The sequence below is a fragment of the Neopsephotus bourkii genome, unplaced genomic scaffold (assembly GCF_033783945.1).
Source record: "Neopsephotus bourkii isolate Nb327-2 ecotype Australia unplaced genomic scaffold, CSIRO-AGI_Nbou_v1 NB_330, whole genome shotgun sequence".
In the NCBI taxonomy this organism is placed as follows: Eukaryota; Metazoa; Chordata; class Aves; order Psittaciformes; family Psittacidae; genus Neopsephotus; species Neopsephotus bourkii.
The window spans coordinates 2,248,200-2,263,176 of NW_026900838.1; the positions used below are offsets into that span (position 1 = coordinate 2,248,200).

A 14,977-nucleotide genomic window follows, 5' to 3' on the forward strand; every position below is an offset into this window, starting at 1 on the left:
GTATGTTCTTCTCTTTGTAGGCTGTTAAAGAAGAAATAGACGGACTGCAGGAAGAACTAGAAACAGTTGTGAACCTTGGCTCTGAACTTAGAGCTGCTTGTGGAGAGCCTGACAAACCTATTGTCAACAAAAGTATAGATGAGGTATGGGAAGCGCTGGTGCTTAAAGATGTTATGTTAGGTGCTTGTTCAGCTGAAATTTGTATATCTCACCTGCCCCCAACAAAGTCTGAAAATAAAAATCTTGTGGCAAAAGTGAGACACCCCTGAAGCCTTTGTGTCAAAGTAAGATTTGCCTTTTGGGTACATGAATCTTGACTCAGATTTGAATGTACAAACAATTTTATTTTATTGATTTATGAGTTAAAATGTTTGTAAAAGAAAGATTTTATTTTTTTTTAAATCCTCACTGACTTAAAGTAGATGGCTATTTCTTTGCATAAGTAATGCTAGAATAAATTTCAGCTGTATCTGGTTTATGCCAAGCGAGACATCTTTACTGAGACAATCCTGTTTAGGATGATTACAAAATACTTGAATTTCTCTAAGACTCAACATTGTACATTTCTTTGAAGCTACCTTTATTATAACGATGTAACTCCAAATGATTTAATAATACTATTTCCCATGTTAACTATAATCCCTATATTTATAAAAATATTCAGTAATCAGTACTGAAAGTTTACAGAAGTTGTTAATCCAGAACCTCTAGTGTATTCTGAGGGAAACTATGCAGTGATGGGGAGAACAAGTGTGTTAATATGGAATGAATATGGACTAGTCATGTTTAGTTTATTTATTTTATTGATCCGTGAATAATTAGTGAATGCACATTATACAGCAGTAATATTCTTTTATCTATTGGAGTAAATTGTGCTTACTTGCAGCTGAATTCTGCTTGGGATGGCTTAAACAAAACATGGAAAGAAAGGGTGGATAAGCTTGCTGAAGCTATGCAGGCAGCTGTTCAGTACCAAGATGGACTGCAGGTAAGATGATGTTGTGTACCTTACCCATTCCTGAGTCAACAGGATTTAATGTGGTTGTAATAAAAAATGCCATGTGATGTGGTGACAAGTGATATATCACTCTGATTATAGTGACTATTTTCTTCATAAGCAAATTTTTCTCAGGGTTGGTGGGGTTTTTTTTTGATTTGGGTTAGGTTTTTTTTTTGCATTAAAGGATAAATCCATTGCTTTGTTTTCTTCATGTAATTCATACATTGCACTGTATTTAAATTCAAGATTAATGTCCCCTTGTTTATTGATAAGAGCAGAGGTTTTCTGATACTACACATTCACGGTAATCCTGCTCATATTTTCTTGTGATAGTACTTCATATGATAGGCGAGTTGAAGTTGTGACACATTTACATGATCTGAAAGAAACAGAATAGGTCGATAGACTCACTTGCTGCTATTTTATTTCTGTGGAGGACAGTCAAAGAACTTCAGTTTTATTCCACCTTTTAAATAAGTCAAATATTTAAGTTTTAACATTTTAAGCAAAAAATATTATTAACATAATGTTGCTGGACCATTATACTAATTCTTCCATTATACCAGTTCTCAGTATAATTTATCCTGTCACGATACTTTAGAAGATTGTTTGCTTTTTAAATCTGTAGGTAAGTTTTCCAGCAATATTTTAAGATACCTTGTACATTATACATCCTACAATTGACAAAGTTTAAAAAAAAAAGAAAAACAAACAAAAAACACCACAACCAAGAAAAAACAAAGCAAGGGGGTGGGACTTGATGACCTTCAAAGGTCCCCTCCAACCCAAACTATTCTAAAATTATATGATCTTTTCCCTCTATGTGCTGGGTGGGGTTTTTTTTGCATGTTCTTTGTACTTTTTGGCTGAGTGGCAAGCCTCTTATCTTTTGTCACTGAGTGGTTAAAAGATTGAAACGTTTGAAAAGATTCCAAACATGGTCAGATTTTGCAAAACCTATTTTTTGCTTGGTGGAATGATTGGCTTTCTTGCTTCATTAAACCTTCAAAATTAGTTTCACATGACACTGAGGGCAGTTGCTTGTCTCTTCAGTGCAGATCAAGCAGCAGAATACTCCTTAATAGTAAGATAGCATGCCTACTTTACAGTGCACCCTCTCTATGTATTTTTCTTGTTGACTTGTAGGGTTACATTAGGAACACTGACATTGGTTTAAGTGCTTTGTAGTCCCTGTGGCTGTACATCGTTCATTCTACAAAGTTTGTGAAAGAACTGTAAATAGAGTGCCTTCTTATACTTATTTCAGTAGACATGAAGAGTATCGTGGGCAGATTGTTAGCTGCAGCTACCTCCTTCTGTTGGGCATTTTGAGGGTAGGTCTGCTTTTCCTGGGGAGCTGTGAAGCAGTAGGCAGCTCTGACAAGCTGTCCTAAGCTTTTTTCTGTAAGGAATTACAGATAACAGGCAGGAGGAAAGGGGGCTAGCAGAGGTGTTCACTTATGCTGTTACCCAGATTGATACAGCTGTTCTTACTCTGCGAGTATTCTTGAGGTGGTTCTGCATTATATCAGGAGCAAAAGAAGTATCCACAAAGCCTCAGAACTGGGGAGGCTTCATGTGTTTTTTAAAGTTATAACTGCATTATCCTATGGAGATTCAGTCAAGCCCTTTTATCCTATGGAGATTCACCATGGACCTTTACTACATAATATGTAATGAATGGGGGTTGTGTTCCATGTTGCTTGCACATCATCAGAGAGCCACAGAATGGTTTGGGTTGGAAGGGATCTTAATGATCACACAATTCCAACACCTCTGCCATGCGCAGGGACACCTTCCACTAGATCAGGTTGCTCAAAGCCCTGTCTTTCAAAAGAAGCTTGTAATCATCATTTAAAGTGTGTTACCACCCAGCTACTGTCTTCTATTTTCTCCCCGAAGGAATACACAATAGAGCTGTCTTGTATTTACCTTTCAGGGTATTCATAAAAATTGCTGGGTTTACTCAAGAAGTAGACTGCCACTCAGCATGAGTAGTACTGGCAGAATATTTCTGCTAATAGAAACTCAGTCTTGCAGCATGTACATTCTTGTAACCACTACGTGAAATACTTTTGTTAATATTTGATCCATTGTATTATGAAGAAACCTAGGTTTTCTGAAGAGAGCTGTTTTCTTTCAAAGATACAGAAGTATTTTTCTCTGGAGTAAAAAAAAAAACTGATATTTGTTTAATAAAACTTTTAAACATGACTGTTTCTTTGCTCACACTTGAATTTCATACTGTGATTTTCAGGCAATATTTGACTGGGTAGATATTGCTGGCAGCAAGTTAGCATCCATGTCCCCAGTTGGAACAGATCTGGAGACAGTGAAGCAGCAAACTGAGGAGCTTAAGGTATGAACTAGTAATTTATTTCACATATATTTTATCTGTCTGCATTTTCCTGTGTTATTCAGTATTAGTCTATATTTTTCAAGAGTCCAAAGTAATTTTCAATATCTAGTAAAGAGAATCTGTATGAAAATTTCAAATAACATGTATTTGCAGTCTGTTCCTTTACAAATGTGTTTCATTTTAAAATCTCTTCCAAATTTTGGTGAGACTACTTTTTACTTTATGAATATGTTCTGATAGCCCAGAAATACTAGTAACAGCATTCCTTCTCTTTTAAAGGCTCTAAGGTTATTGTGTGCAGGGTTATTTTGCTATGACCTTTATGTTTGCTGATTTCTGCTATGAACAGCTTTCTTGAGGCTCTGAGAGAACATCTCCAAAGCTTCATTTCTACCATTATAGGCTTCTGTCTAAATGCTTACAGAGATCACAACATTCCCAATAACATGAGTAAGGCAAAAATAGAAATTTCAGTCTAAATTAGAAACCTGTCTGTATGGATCCGTGACTGAGTGTGCTCCTGACATTAGTAGGCTATTATGCTGTATATTAAAAAAAAAAAAAAAGGTAGATAATGATCAGATTTTGTTGCTCACTAGTACATTATTTTTTTTTGGCTGTGGGCAGGTTGTTTAATCTATCTATATGATGATGTAACTTCAAGTGAATCACAATCTCACATAGTTCAGAAGGACACACGTTTGCAAGTTGTATTCAGACTGCTGCCCAAATTGCACATACAAGAGGGTGTCCTACTAAAGAAAAATTACTTTCAGCTCTTTTGAAAAATAATTCTGTTTAAAGTTTAAGGTATTATATTGTCACAAGCACAAGAGCTAGAACTTACTGAAGATATGTTCTGTTTAAAGACCAGGGAGATCACTAGAGAATACTTTCCTGTTGGCAAAAAACATCATGCTCATGTCATAGAAGTAAGCACTGGAATATTAAGACATTGTTGCATATTGTCAGTTACCTGGGACTGTCTGGATTAATAGAAACATTTTGACCCTGGAAAACAACCCCCCAAATTTATGAAAGTTGGCAGTGATGCATAAGTAGTGCAAATATTGCTGTACTATGCTGTATTCAAAAAGATCATTACTTGTGATATATTTATTTGTGTTCTTTTTCTATTGCCATAGCAATTTAAGACAGAAGCTTATCAGCAGCAGATTGAAATGGAAAGGCTGAACCATCAGGCAGAACTATTGCTGAAGAAGGTAACAGAGGAGAGTGACAAGCACACTGTTCAAGACCCTCTCTCAGAGCTTAAACTACTGTGGGACAGCCTAGAGGAAAAAATTATAAGCAGACAGGTAAATAAACTGGAACATGGGGGCTTTATTTGTGAGCTGGATTTTTGAAAAAAGATTTTTATTATATATGATGTTTTTATCAATTTACACATTTATTCCTTTTTGTTTGGAAATTACAGAACTATATGTAATAGAATTTGAATTTTGCAATTTATTGAGTTGGTTTTATGGTTTTTAAACCCTTAGCAGTAATTTTGTCACTTCCTCTGTCAGCAATGCCATGTCAAATCATTATTATTCTATTTTGGTTATTTGGTGACATCTTAAGTAGCAGTTGAAACATGTTTATATGTGTAGAAGTAATATTAGCAGCTGAACTGAGCACTTGGGAAAAAAAATAACAAACCACCAACTTAGTATTAAACTGTTTCAGTGATCTTTCCTTAAATTATAGAGACAAAAGAGAGATTTAAAGATGCAGTGCTTTGAAGTGTATTATTTTTAATAAACCGAATCATTTCACAACAAAGAAAAGGTTTTTAAAAGATTATGCACCAGATTGCATTTATATTGGAATTATGTTTTAAGCAATGAAAAACTACTGTCATATCTCTGACAAGAGATCCTTCAAACTTAACTTGGCTCTGGTTGCATGGGTTCTGTGAAGGTCAGGAATTTAAGCCTGGAATGTAAGGCTGTACAGGGGCATTGCTAACTCAGCTCTAACTGTAAAGCAATTGCTTGTTTTGGATAACTGTTTCTCCCAGGTTTTATGCTATCATATGCATGTACTCTGCTCTGGATTACAGTGACTAATGGTAATATAAGCCAATTCAATAGCATTGTGAAACCATTTTATTGTTAATTTTATTTTTACTGTAGCACAAGCTGGAAGGTGCCTTGTTAGCCTTGGGGCAGTTCCAGCATGCCCTGGATGAGTTACTGACATGGCTGACACATACAGAAGACTTGCTGAATGAACAGAAACCTGTGGGTGGAGACCCCAAGGCCATTGAAATTGAACTTGCCAAACATCATGTATGTAATTATAATGAATATTAACTGAAATGTTCTTTTGATGTTTATCTTAGTTTGTGAGTCTTGTAGTAAAATTTAACACTTGAGAAACAATTCTCTAATAGAGATTTTCGAGATGCAGATTATAGCTGAAATGCAGGCTTGGAATAGCTAAGATCTTTCCTCCTACTCCTCCATATTCTTTCATTCCTTGCATATGCCATGCAAGTGACAGATTTTAGCCGAAGAAAGAGCAGCTCACCCTAGTCTCCACATTAATTAATTCATCTTCATCTGACCCAGAGAACTCAAAAGTTATTGAAGCTACTACTCGCTGAAGCAATAAACTCCTTGATTAGTTCTGTTAAAGCCAAGTCTCACAAAATGCACGTGACTGTTTCATATCCTTTATTCTTTGTTCTTTCTCAGAAAACAGAGATTTGTTGTCCTGAATTTTGCAAAATTGTATCTCAGTTGAATCCAACTTAACATGTTGAACAGTTCTTTCAAAGTCTTGTCAAACTTTATTGTAACTTTGGAGCCCACAGAAGAATGCTTCCATTGTGCCTTTATTTTGAAGAGTATCTCCTGAGAGCAAGAGAATTTCACTACCTCTGTGTGACTCTGTGCTGTTCATGACAATGTATTCTTTCTAGGACTGAAGATTTCAATGTCATCTCATTAATACTTTCCTTCCTTTTAAATCTGCCTTGTGATATTTGGCCTGTGTAGGATGTGAAGAGTATTCAGAATCCATTTTGGATTTAGAGAGAATGGTTAAAATTGATAATACACAGATAATTAAAGTATTTTCAGTGTGTATTTTAATGGCAGCTTCTGAAGCCTTTTGTGTGATCAGCTGGAATTTGAGCCCAGTGTGATATCTACATGCTCTATATGACTAATGTTAGAAACAGGCCCCTAAAAAAAAAAAAAGAAGTTACAGGCCTAGATTCTGCTCTGTGAACCTTCTATATTCTTATTCAATGGACGTGTTTTACTACTGAAGAAGCATCCAAGCGTCATTTATGTCTACGCTGAAGGAGTTCAGCAAACATGTGAACTAATCTACTTCCTTTTCATAAAACAGAGTTTACAGGTTAGAAAGTTCACACAGAAGTGCATCCTGCTATGGTAGCCTGTAAAAACATCCATCTCTTGAACAACTTGGGAAAGAATAGACCTTGTTCTTAGTGAGCCTCAGCAGGAAGGAAGGGATAGGATGAATCCGTTTCTCTGAATATCCCTTTTTTTTTTCCCCCTGTTCAGAAAATAAAATAACCAGCATCTTCCAGTGCCTTACTTAGAAGAAGTAAAGCAAATGTGATGTGAATTTTGTATACATAGGCTACTTGTGACTTCATGTTTCATCAAGTTCTCTGTATAGTTTATTCTAAAGTTCCTTTGTGTTTAGCATTATATTTTTTTCTCTGTGCCAGCATTTTGTGGGAGGTAAGTTTGAACCTGTCCCATGGAAGACAACAGTCATAAACTTGAATTTCTTAGATGGAGTTTACCATTCTCTTCCCAAACATTTTGCATATTCTCTTTTTTTTTCTTTTTTGTCACAGTATGGCATAGTAGGCACATAGTACTCTTGTCCTTCTTTCTCTAATTTTCTATTTTCAAACAAGTAGTTGGCACTACTATATGTAACTTTTTTACACCTTACCCTTAAAACCAAAGAAAAATCCTATTAAATAAAAGTATGTAGCAAATTAAGGAAAGTGAAGAAATAATTCTTCACTAGCAGTACTAAAAACTTTTCATTATTTCAGAAATACATATTATTAGAATATATTCTTTTATAATATATAGTTTTTGCTAAGATCTAAAAATAAAATGTAGTATTGCAGAAAGGTCTGTTATGGCTTTTGATTGGAGACCTTAGTTATTAGCTTTAATTTCCTAGTACCTTTGCTGATGTTAAACTGTTGTCACTGGATTAGGACTAGCTCAGTCACTGTGATTGCTTTCATTCAATAATTTATCAACATGGCCAGTCTTATATGCTCTGTTACAATTGTAGGTACTACAAAATGATGTTTTAGCTCATCAGTCTACAGTGGAAGCAGTTAAGAAAGCAGGAAATGACTTGATTGAATCAAGTGCTGTTGAAGAAGCAAGTAATTTACGGAGCAAGCTGGAACTTCTGAATCAGCGCTGGCAAAACTTGTTGGAAAAAACAGAACAAAGGAAACAGCAGCTGGACAGTGCCTTGATCCAGGTGAAAAGGAAATGATCAAGTAAAGAGATAACTCAGGAAAAGTGTCTTTTTACATGAAATACAGAGATAAATGTATTAGAAGTTGGCCTAAATCAAAGCCATAATTCAGACCTTCCTGAATTTGGAGAAAGTTTCGATGCAGCTAAATCTTCCCCACAGCTTATATTGCTGAATCAAGATTTCAGCTTTGGCCTGCATATTTTTAAAGGGTGAAATTCCTGTATAGGTATATTATTCAGGGAAAAGATTGATCTCAGAGCTGCTCATTTAGCCTGTTTTTAAGATTTCCATGGGGTTTGTTTTTGTTTTTATCAATTAGATTGGATTGAGTTAGTTTAAATTTTGGGTTGTCTTTTTTTTTTCTTTCAGTTTTGGGTTTTTTGTTTCTTTCTGTTTGGTGGGTGTTTTTGTTTGTTTTCTTTTGTTTATTTAATTTCCTTTGATTATTGCAAATATCTGGTTAAATCTGTTGCCAGTATACTTCTACATCTGAGCTGATATTAGAATGGAGAACATGTAAGTAAGATCTAAAATGATGTGGTGTTATTTAGGCCCAAGGTTTCCATGGTGAAGTTGAAGATATGCAGCAATGGCTGACAGACACAGAACGTCAGCTGTTGGCATCAAAACCTGTTGGAGGTTTACCAGAAACAGCAAGAGAGCAGCTTAATACCCATATGGTAAGTATCAGTATTAGAATGTTTTGCAAATTGCATTTCAGGACTAACTATCTTTCAAGAGTGTTTATGATAAATACAGAGCATGTTCTATATATCACAATGTCTGTACAATATCCTAAAAAATTTTAATAGCCTTCAAAACAACACTGTTATTTTCAGTGTAGGAAAAGTAGCTGCTTGGGAGATGCCCAAAGCTGAGCCATTAATAGTGTGGAGACAGAAATAAAAGAATTTTTCCATCTTTATTCTTAGAAAGAAAAACAGAAATGTTTATAAATTTTTCAGTCATTCTTATTCTTTTCCTTCTGTCCTCATAACTACATTTATACTTTTCTAAGGTATAAAGATGAATCTAAAAGTGGTTCACATTCATTGGGCTTTGAATTAAGAGACTCGATCCTTTATTCTCAGCCTAAGCAAAGCGGACATTAAAGTCATCAGCAAAATGTAATAAGGACTGCTGGCTCATATAAAGACTCAGCTTCAGAAATGGCAAGCTGATCAAGATGCCTGAGTTATTCCCTTCCTGCCCTTCCTTTATCTTTAAGAAACATTCTATGGAGTTCTCTGCCATACAGAACCATAGGGCTTAAAAAAGACACTTAAACTTGATATCTTACCTCAGAGGAAGGTGGTTCATAGTGTTCCATTCATGTAAGATCATGCCGTGCTGTTAGGCCAGGATATAAACTCAAACCAAGTTTATATCTAAACTCCTGACCTCCTGACCTCCTGGCTCAGATGTAACAGTGATATTTACTGAACTGTCCTTGAACTCAAATATGCCTGACACCGTTTCCATTAGAATGCTGTATTGTCAAAGCTTTAAAAATCAGATTTATTTTGGAATGATGCTGAAAATCCTTGCCCACCAATGTAGGGCACTCTTTTTCTCTTCTGTTTTGTTTGGGTTTTTTTCCATCCAAAATGTACGAATAACTTTTTCTTTGAGAAGGAAAAGAATTTAATGTTTTAAAATCAGTTATGATAGAAAATGACACCACAGAAATAACCTTGAACTTTTGAACCCCTCCAGTCCTTCTCTTTTTGGTTTTTTTTTTATCCTGGACTTAAAGTCAGATTAAGACAAAAAAAAATTGCCTGGAAAATGTAAGGGTTTTCTTTGGTACATTCTTCTTAATACACAGATTTTCTATACTTATACTTACAGATAGATTAGTTAAGGAATCTTTAAACTGAATGTAGTGTTATAGTTGGAACAAATATAAAATGTGTCCTAGTGATATATACTTCATGTGTACAATCATTTCCTAACTGTACATGTACATTTCAAAGATTACTATCATATAACTGCAGGTATGGAATTGCCATCCTTTAATGTATATAACCCTTAAGAAATACGGCTTGATTTCAGTATTTCAGTTAGTTAAAGCCCAGTGCATCTTTGTAAATTCTCTTTCCCCATCTCCCTTTCCCTCTGTTTTTGTTTTGTGGCAGCTGAAATGTTGAAGCCACTTGTCATCTTGAGTGCTGCTTACCATGAGTTCCACATTTAAGCTTGCTCCTAAGTGATATAAACCATGTTAATTTGTGACATGAAACTGAAGAAGAAAGTTTTGTACTGTATTTTGAGATATATTGATATATTTTAAGTGAGATTTGATTCTCATTGGAAATAATATTATGAACCATCTTCTTGAGTTATAAGGTCCGTTTCTTCAGATAAGAATAAAAGGGCAGTCAACCATAATCGGTTCACAAATGGAGTTGGTATTGAGTAGCATTTCTAGCTAAGGCAACTCCAGGAAAACAAAAGATATGAGGAGACATTACAGGACACTAGCAGAAAACGGGCTTAAAAAGAGGGTTCTTTGGCTGCTTAGAACATCCCTCTCTTATGACAATTTTTTTTAGTTCCTCCTTTAAAAAGAACTTTGTTTCTGCCCTGTTAAGAGTGTGACTGTACTGCAGATATAATCACTGTGATAAGCCCCTGTCTTAGGCTGAGTCCAGACACAGTGTTTGGGGCCAGTCCTGCCACATACTCCTTGCTATGTCTGACCTGTGCTGTGCTCCTTATGTTTACTTTTGAGGGGTTCTTGTGCTGCAGTAAAATAAGATACTCTGGGGAGTTATGGAAACCAGAAATTCTGTAGGGAGTTTGAGAGGAAGCAGGCTAGATGACACCACTGTTCATAGTCCTCAGAAAGAAAGCAAAAAGCTGTTAAAACCTCAGCTCATAGTTGAACCTGCTTCCTGCTTTGTTTTGCCCTTCTCTGTGATCAGGTGCCACCCTATGTACAGTCCTCTCTTAACCTAAAGAAAATGTTGGGTTTGGGCCCTTGTCTTAGGAATCAGAGGAAAAAGCTTTTTCCTCCTATTTGCAAGCCACTTACTGCTCATCTTCTGGAAGGTGTTCCTCATTTTGGAGTCTTCAGCAGCTTCATTACCACATTTAGTATGGTCTGTTACAAATATTGAACATAGCCTTCTGAATCATAGGAATGCAATACACCTCATTTTTTGCATGGTTAAAAAACAGTCGTTAGTAGAGTAGTTAGCAAGTAAAACAGTTGTTACCATTATTCTTTGTATGTGTAAAATGTCTTCAGTGCTCTTCCCTGGTGATTGAAGGAAGGTAGGAAACAAGAGACAATGAGCAGCCCTCCCAAGTTGTCCTGCCCACTTTTGAAGGTGTATTGAATAGGTCTGGGCTTTCAGTGTGCTATATAATGCAGACGCTTTTTGTGTTTCAGATGGACTTTAAACCAACCAAATTGTAGCAAATCTTGTGCAATAAGCACATAGTACTTTCTTTGCCAAACTTTGGGTCTCAGAGAAAACATCTGACAGAAAATACAAGTTCTCATTTCCTGAAGAATTGAGCCCTTTCTTTGCTCATTTGGCTTTTTATGAATTATATATATTTCCTTTATTAGTCTTAATAATATGCCTGAAATGTTGAGGGAGAAATAAATGTTATACTAGCATTTGTAAAGAGTATTGAATTTCCACCTGGCTTATTTTTTGGTGCTTGCTTTATTTAGGAACTTTGTGCTGCCTTTGAAGCCAAAGAAGAGACATATAAGTGTCTAATGCAGAAAGGCCAGCAGATGCTCGCAAGATGCCCAGAGTCTGCTGAAACAAACGTTGAGCAGGACATAAATAACTTAAAAGAAAAATGGGAATCAGTACAAACAAAGCTCAGTGAAAGAAAAGTATGTGTTTTTACAAAAAAAATAAAGTGTAAATCATGTATGTAAGAACGTTAATGTTCAGTGTGTTATGCATGCATACTTGCTTGATCTTTAAGTTTAAATTCAGTTGTAGAGACAGTTATGCAAAATGCAGTGGTATATTTAGAGAGTACTGGGGAAAAATGGGACTGAGGAAGATGATTAATCCATAATTTGGTGGGAGGATGTTTGAGAATGGCACAAGTCTGTTCCATATGTTCCGTAGAAATATGTTAAATGATACTGATAATGCTCAGGGCTTTTCTGGTTTGTATTACAGTAATCGTAGACAGGAGAGAGTGAATAAAATTATTTGATCATTCAGATTTCTCTCCTTCTCAGTACAGAATCGCTGCGTTAATTTACCTAGCTTTTATCCATTTGTTTTTTCTTAAATTTCCCAAATGCTTGGCCTTTTTCCATGTACTTCAAGTGACTACCTTCTGTTCTAACATAGATCAATGGCGTGATTTCACTGATACGCAACACACGTTTTCTTATTCATTTCATTTTGCTTTCATTCCTTCACGAACTATAGTCCATTTGTTCTACCTCAATCAAACAATGAAGAATATCAATAATTACAAACAGGGTAACTCTCTGTACAGTCCTGATTTTGATACAGTCTTATTTTAATGTAAGAATGCCAGTGTCTCTTAAGGTGACTGTATAATGTAAGAACATCAAACTAATTAATACCCAATATGAGCACCTTCTTGCAGGAAGCTGTAAGGTTAGAGTGCTCAGCTCTGCCAGCAGTGCAAATGTTTTAAAAACACTGACTGCTGTCTCATGATCAATAGAAATTGTGTATTCAAAATGCAGGCAACCTAAATGGCAATTGGACTTCATTAGAAAGAAGTGGTGTAGGCAGACTTGTTCTTTGTTCTACTGGTTTTGGTTTGAAATTAGTAAATCCATGTGTCCTGTTAAGTAGCAGAAGATGTAATATTCTAATGTGGAAAATTTTATCTTGATACTAGGTGCTGTATTTTCTGTTCATCTATCATGCATAATTTTGCTGTTCTTTTATCTCTCTCCTTTAATATGCTCAAATATAGGCTGTTAGTTTAGAACTCAGAAACTTTGAGTTGGAAAAATGTTTTTAAATGCTAAACTAAAATGGTTTACTCCAAAATGCTGAACTAAAATGGTTTACTTGGCTGAAGCTCTACACAATATCAACTGCTATTAAAGTACGATCTATCTTTACAGACCAAACTGGAAGAAGCCCTCAGTTTAGCGATGGAGTTCCACAATTCACTTCAAGATTTCATCAACTGGCTTACTCAGGCTGAGCAAACTCTAACTGCAGCTTCTCGGCCAAGTCTTATCTTGGACACTGTCTTGTTTCAAATTGATGAACACAAGGTATGCAAAGAAACAGATGTGTAATATTTTTCTCCCACTTTGTGTAGATACTTCAACAATGTCCAAATGAACCCTGTAATACTGGCACTCGAAGAAACATTTAATTTGTTTAGAATTGGATTTTATAGTCTTTGTTGCTATGTCATATTTTTATCAGACTGGTTTTTTTCACTGTTTACCCAGTGCTTGAGCAACATAATATTGAGAGCTCTTTTCTCCCTTTTTTCCAAGGTTTTTGCCACAGAAGTGAATTCTCATCGAGATCAGATCATAGAGCTGGACAAAACTGGAACCCACTTGAAATATTTCAGCCAGAAGCAGGATGTTGTCCTTATTAAGAATCTGCTGATTAGTGTACAGAGTCGATGGGAAAAAGTAGTTCAACGCTTAGTTGAAAGGGGAAGAGCTTTGGATGATGCAAGGAAAAGAGCCAAACAGGTAATTGGACAACAGCTGTTGTACACTTCTTTGAACTCGGCTGTAATTACATCCAGACTTGAAGAATATGGTGCCTTAAAGCACTTTCAAGTAAGTCTTGGGTTTAGTGTAACAGACAGTGTTGAGTTAGTGGAGCAATTTCTGTGATTCAATCATAGAGCACTTCATTTGGGAGGTGAAAGTCATTTTCAACCCAAGCAGTGACTTCTGTCTGCAATACAGTATAGTCTGAAGGAAGAAAGTTACAGTATGGCTTCCAGATGTATATTAATGCCATCTATTCTCAAAAAGAAGTTTCACAATCAACCCCTTATATTTTAAAGAATGTGGTGAACTGCTTTTAAGTAATCTGTGGGAGTATCCCTTAATATTTTCTTTTTGTGTTTGTCTTGTGCTTTGATTAATGCTCATCACTTCCTCAATCTCCTGTGTTAGTTACTAGACCAATATTTTCTGTGTGGTAAGAGATCTCCATTTATTTTCTTAAAAATCTGGAAAGTTGTTGGGGTTTGAGTGGGTTTGGTTTTTTGTTTTTCATTTTTATACTGTTTTCCTCACCAGGGAGCATTCATGTTTTTTTATTAGATTCAGGTTCCCCTCACAGGAACAAAAATGATAAGATGCAGAATGTGTGAGAGGAGTATAATTTGTTTAAATGTCAATAGGAAGTTCTAGCTTCTTTTTGTTGAAGTGAACATGTCTATTCAAGATTTGGTAATGTTCACGGCCAAACCACATAGCCATGTTTACTGCTACTACCACTCAGCTCACAGGGTAAGAACTACTCTGAGCAATAAATTAGCCCATAAGCCAATCAAATGATATTTGTGTTCCAGCAGTTTCTCTTGTGGATGCACACACACAGCAGTTCTGCAATGAGATGGATTTCATCTCTGTATCCATTTACAGAGCTGAATACAATAAGTTGCTAATTTAGGATGACACCTATCTCTGCAGAGCAGGGAAGGAGTACTGAAGGGTACAGGTGTCAAGGCCTGAGCCACAGCCCTTAAACAACAGGGTCCAGGAGCCTTGAGAGATTTCTGAGCTAGTTTCTGTGCTTTCATCTGTAGGCATCCTAGGCAAGAAGAATCTTCAAAAGAGACAGAGAGAAACAGCCAGCTTAGAAAAATTGAATCCCAGAGGGATGCCACTTTGTGAAAGCTGGCTGAATCTTCAGTCTTTCCCTGTTTCCTTCCCTGAAGCACTCTTTTTCTTTAGACAGGAAGGAAGATCAAGAATATGGTCTTTGCCCATCAAGATAGCATTTGATATAACGAGAGCATTTATGAGTGTCCCAGGGAAAATCTTGGGCATTCATCCAGACAGGAGTTTTCCGTAATGATTTATTACTATTATGGGACATGCCAATATGTTGTCCCATGTAGGCAATAGCTAAGTCCCATTCTTGTTGTATTTATAATTCATT

General features: G+C 35.9%; 1 protein-coding gene across 11 annotated transcripts in view; it reads left to right on the top strand.

The window, feature by feature from the left end:
- The window catches only part of DST (dystonin), a 293,848-nt gene that overhangs the window by 250,182 nt on the left and 28,689 nt on the right, over positions 1-14,977 (top strand). For all 11 annotated transcript variants that reach the window (XM_061347863.1, XM_061347864.1, XM_061347867.1 and 8 more), the window contains 10 exons: positions 21-143; positions 887-988; positions 3,258-3,359; positions 4,505-4,678; positions 5,501-5,656; positions 7,665-7,862; positions 8,414-8,542; positions 11,551-11,721; positions 12,955-13,110; positions 13,342-13,548. In XM_061347863.1, coding sequence (XP_061203847.1) covers positions 21-143; positions 887-988; positions 3,258-3,359; positions 4,505-4,678; positions 5,501-5,656; positions 7,665-7,862; positions 8,414-8,542; positions 11,551-11,721; positions 12,955-13,110; positions 13,342-13,548 — 1,518 coding nt within the window. The remainder of the gene's footprint in view (positions 1-20; positions 144-886; positions 989-3,257; positions 3,360-4,504; positions 4,679-5,500; positions 5,657-7,664; positions 7,863-8,413; positions 8,543-11,550; positions 11,722-12,954; positions 13,111-13,341; positions 13,549-14,977) is intronic.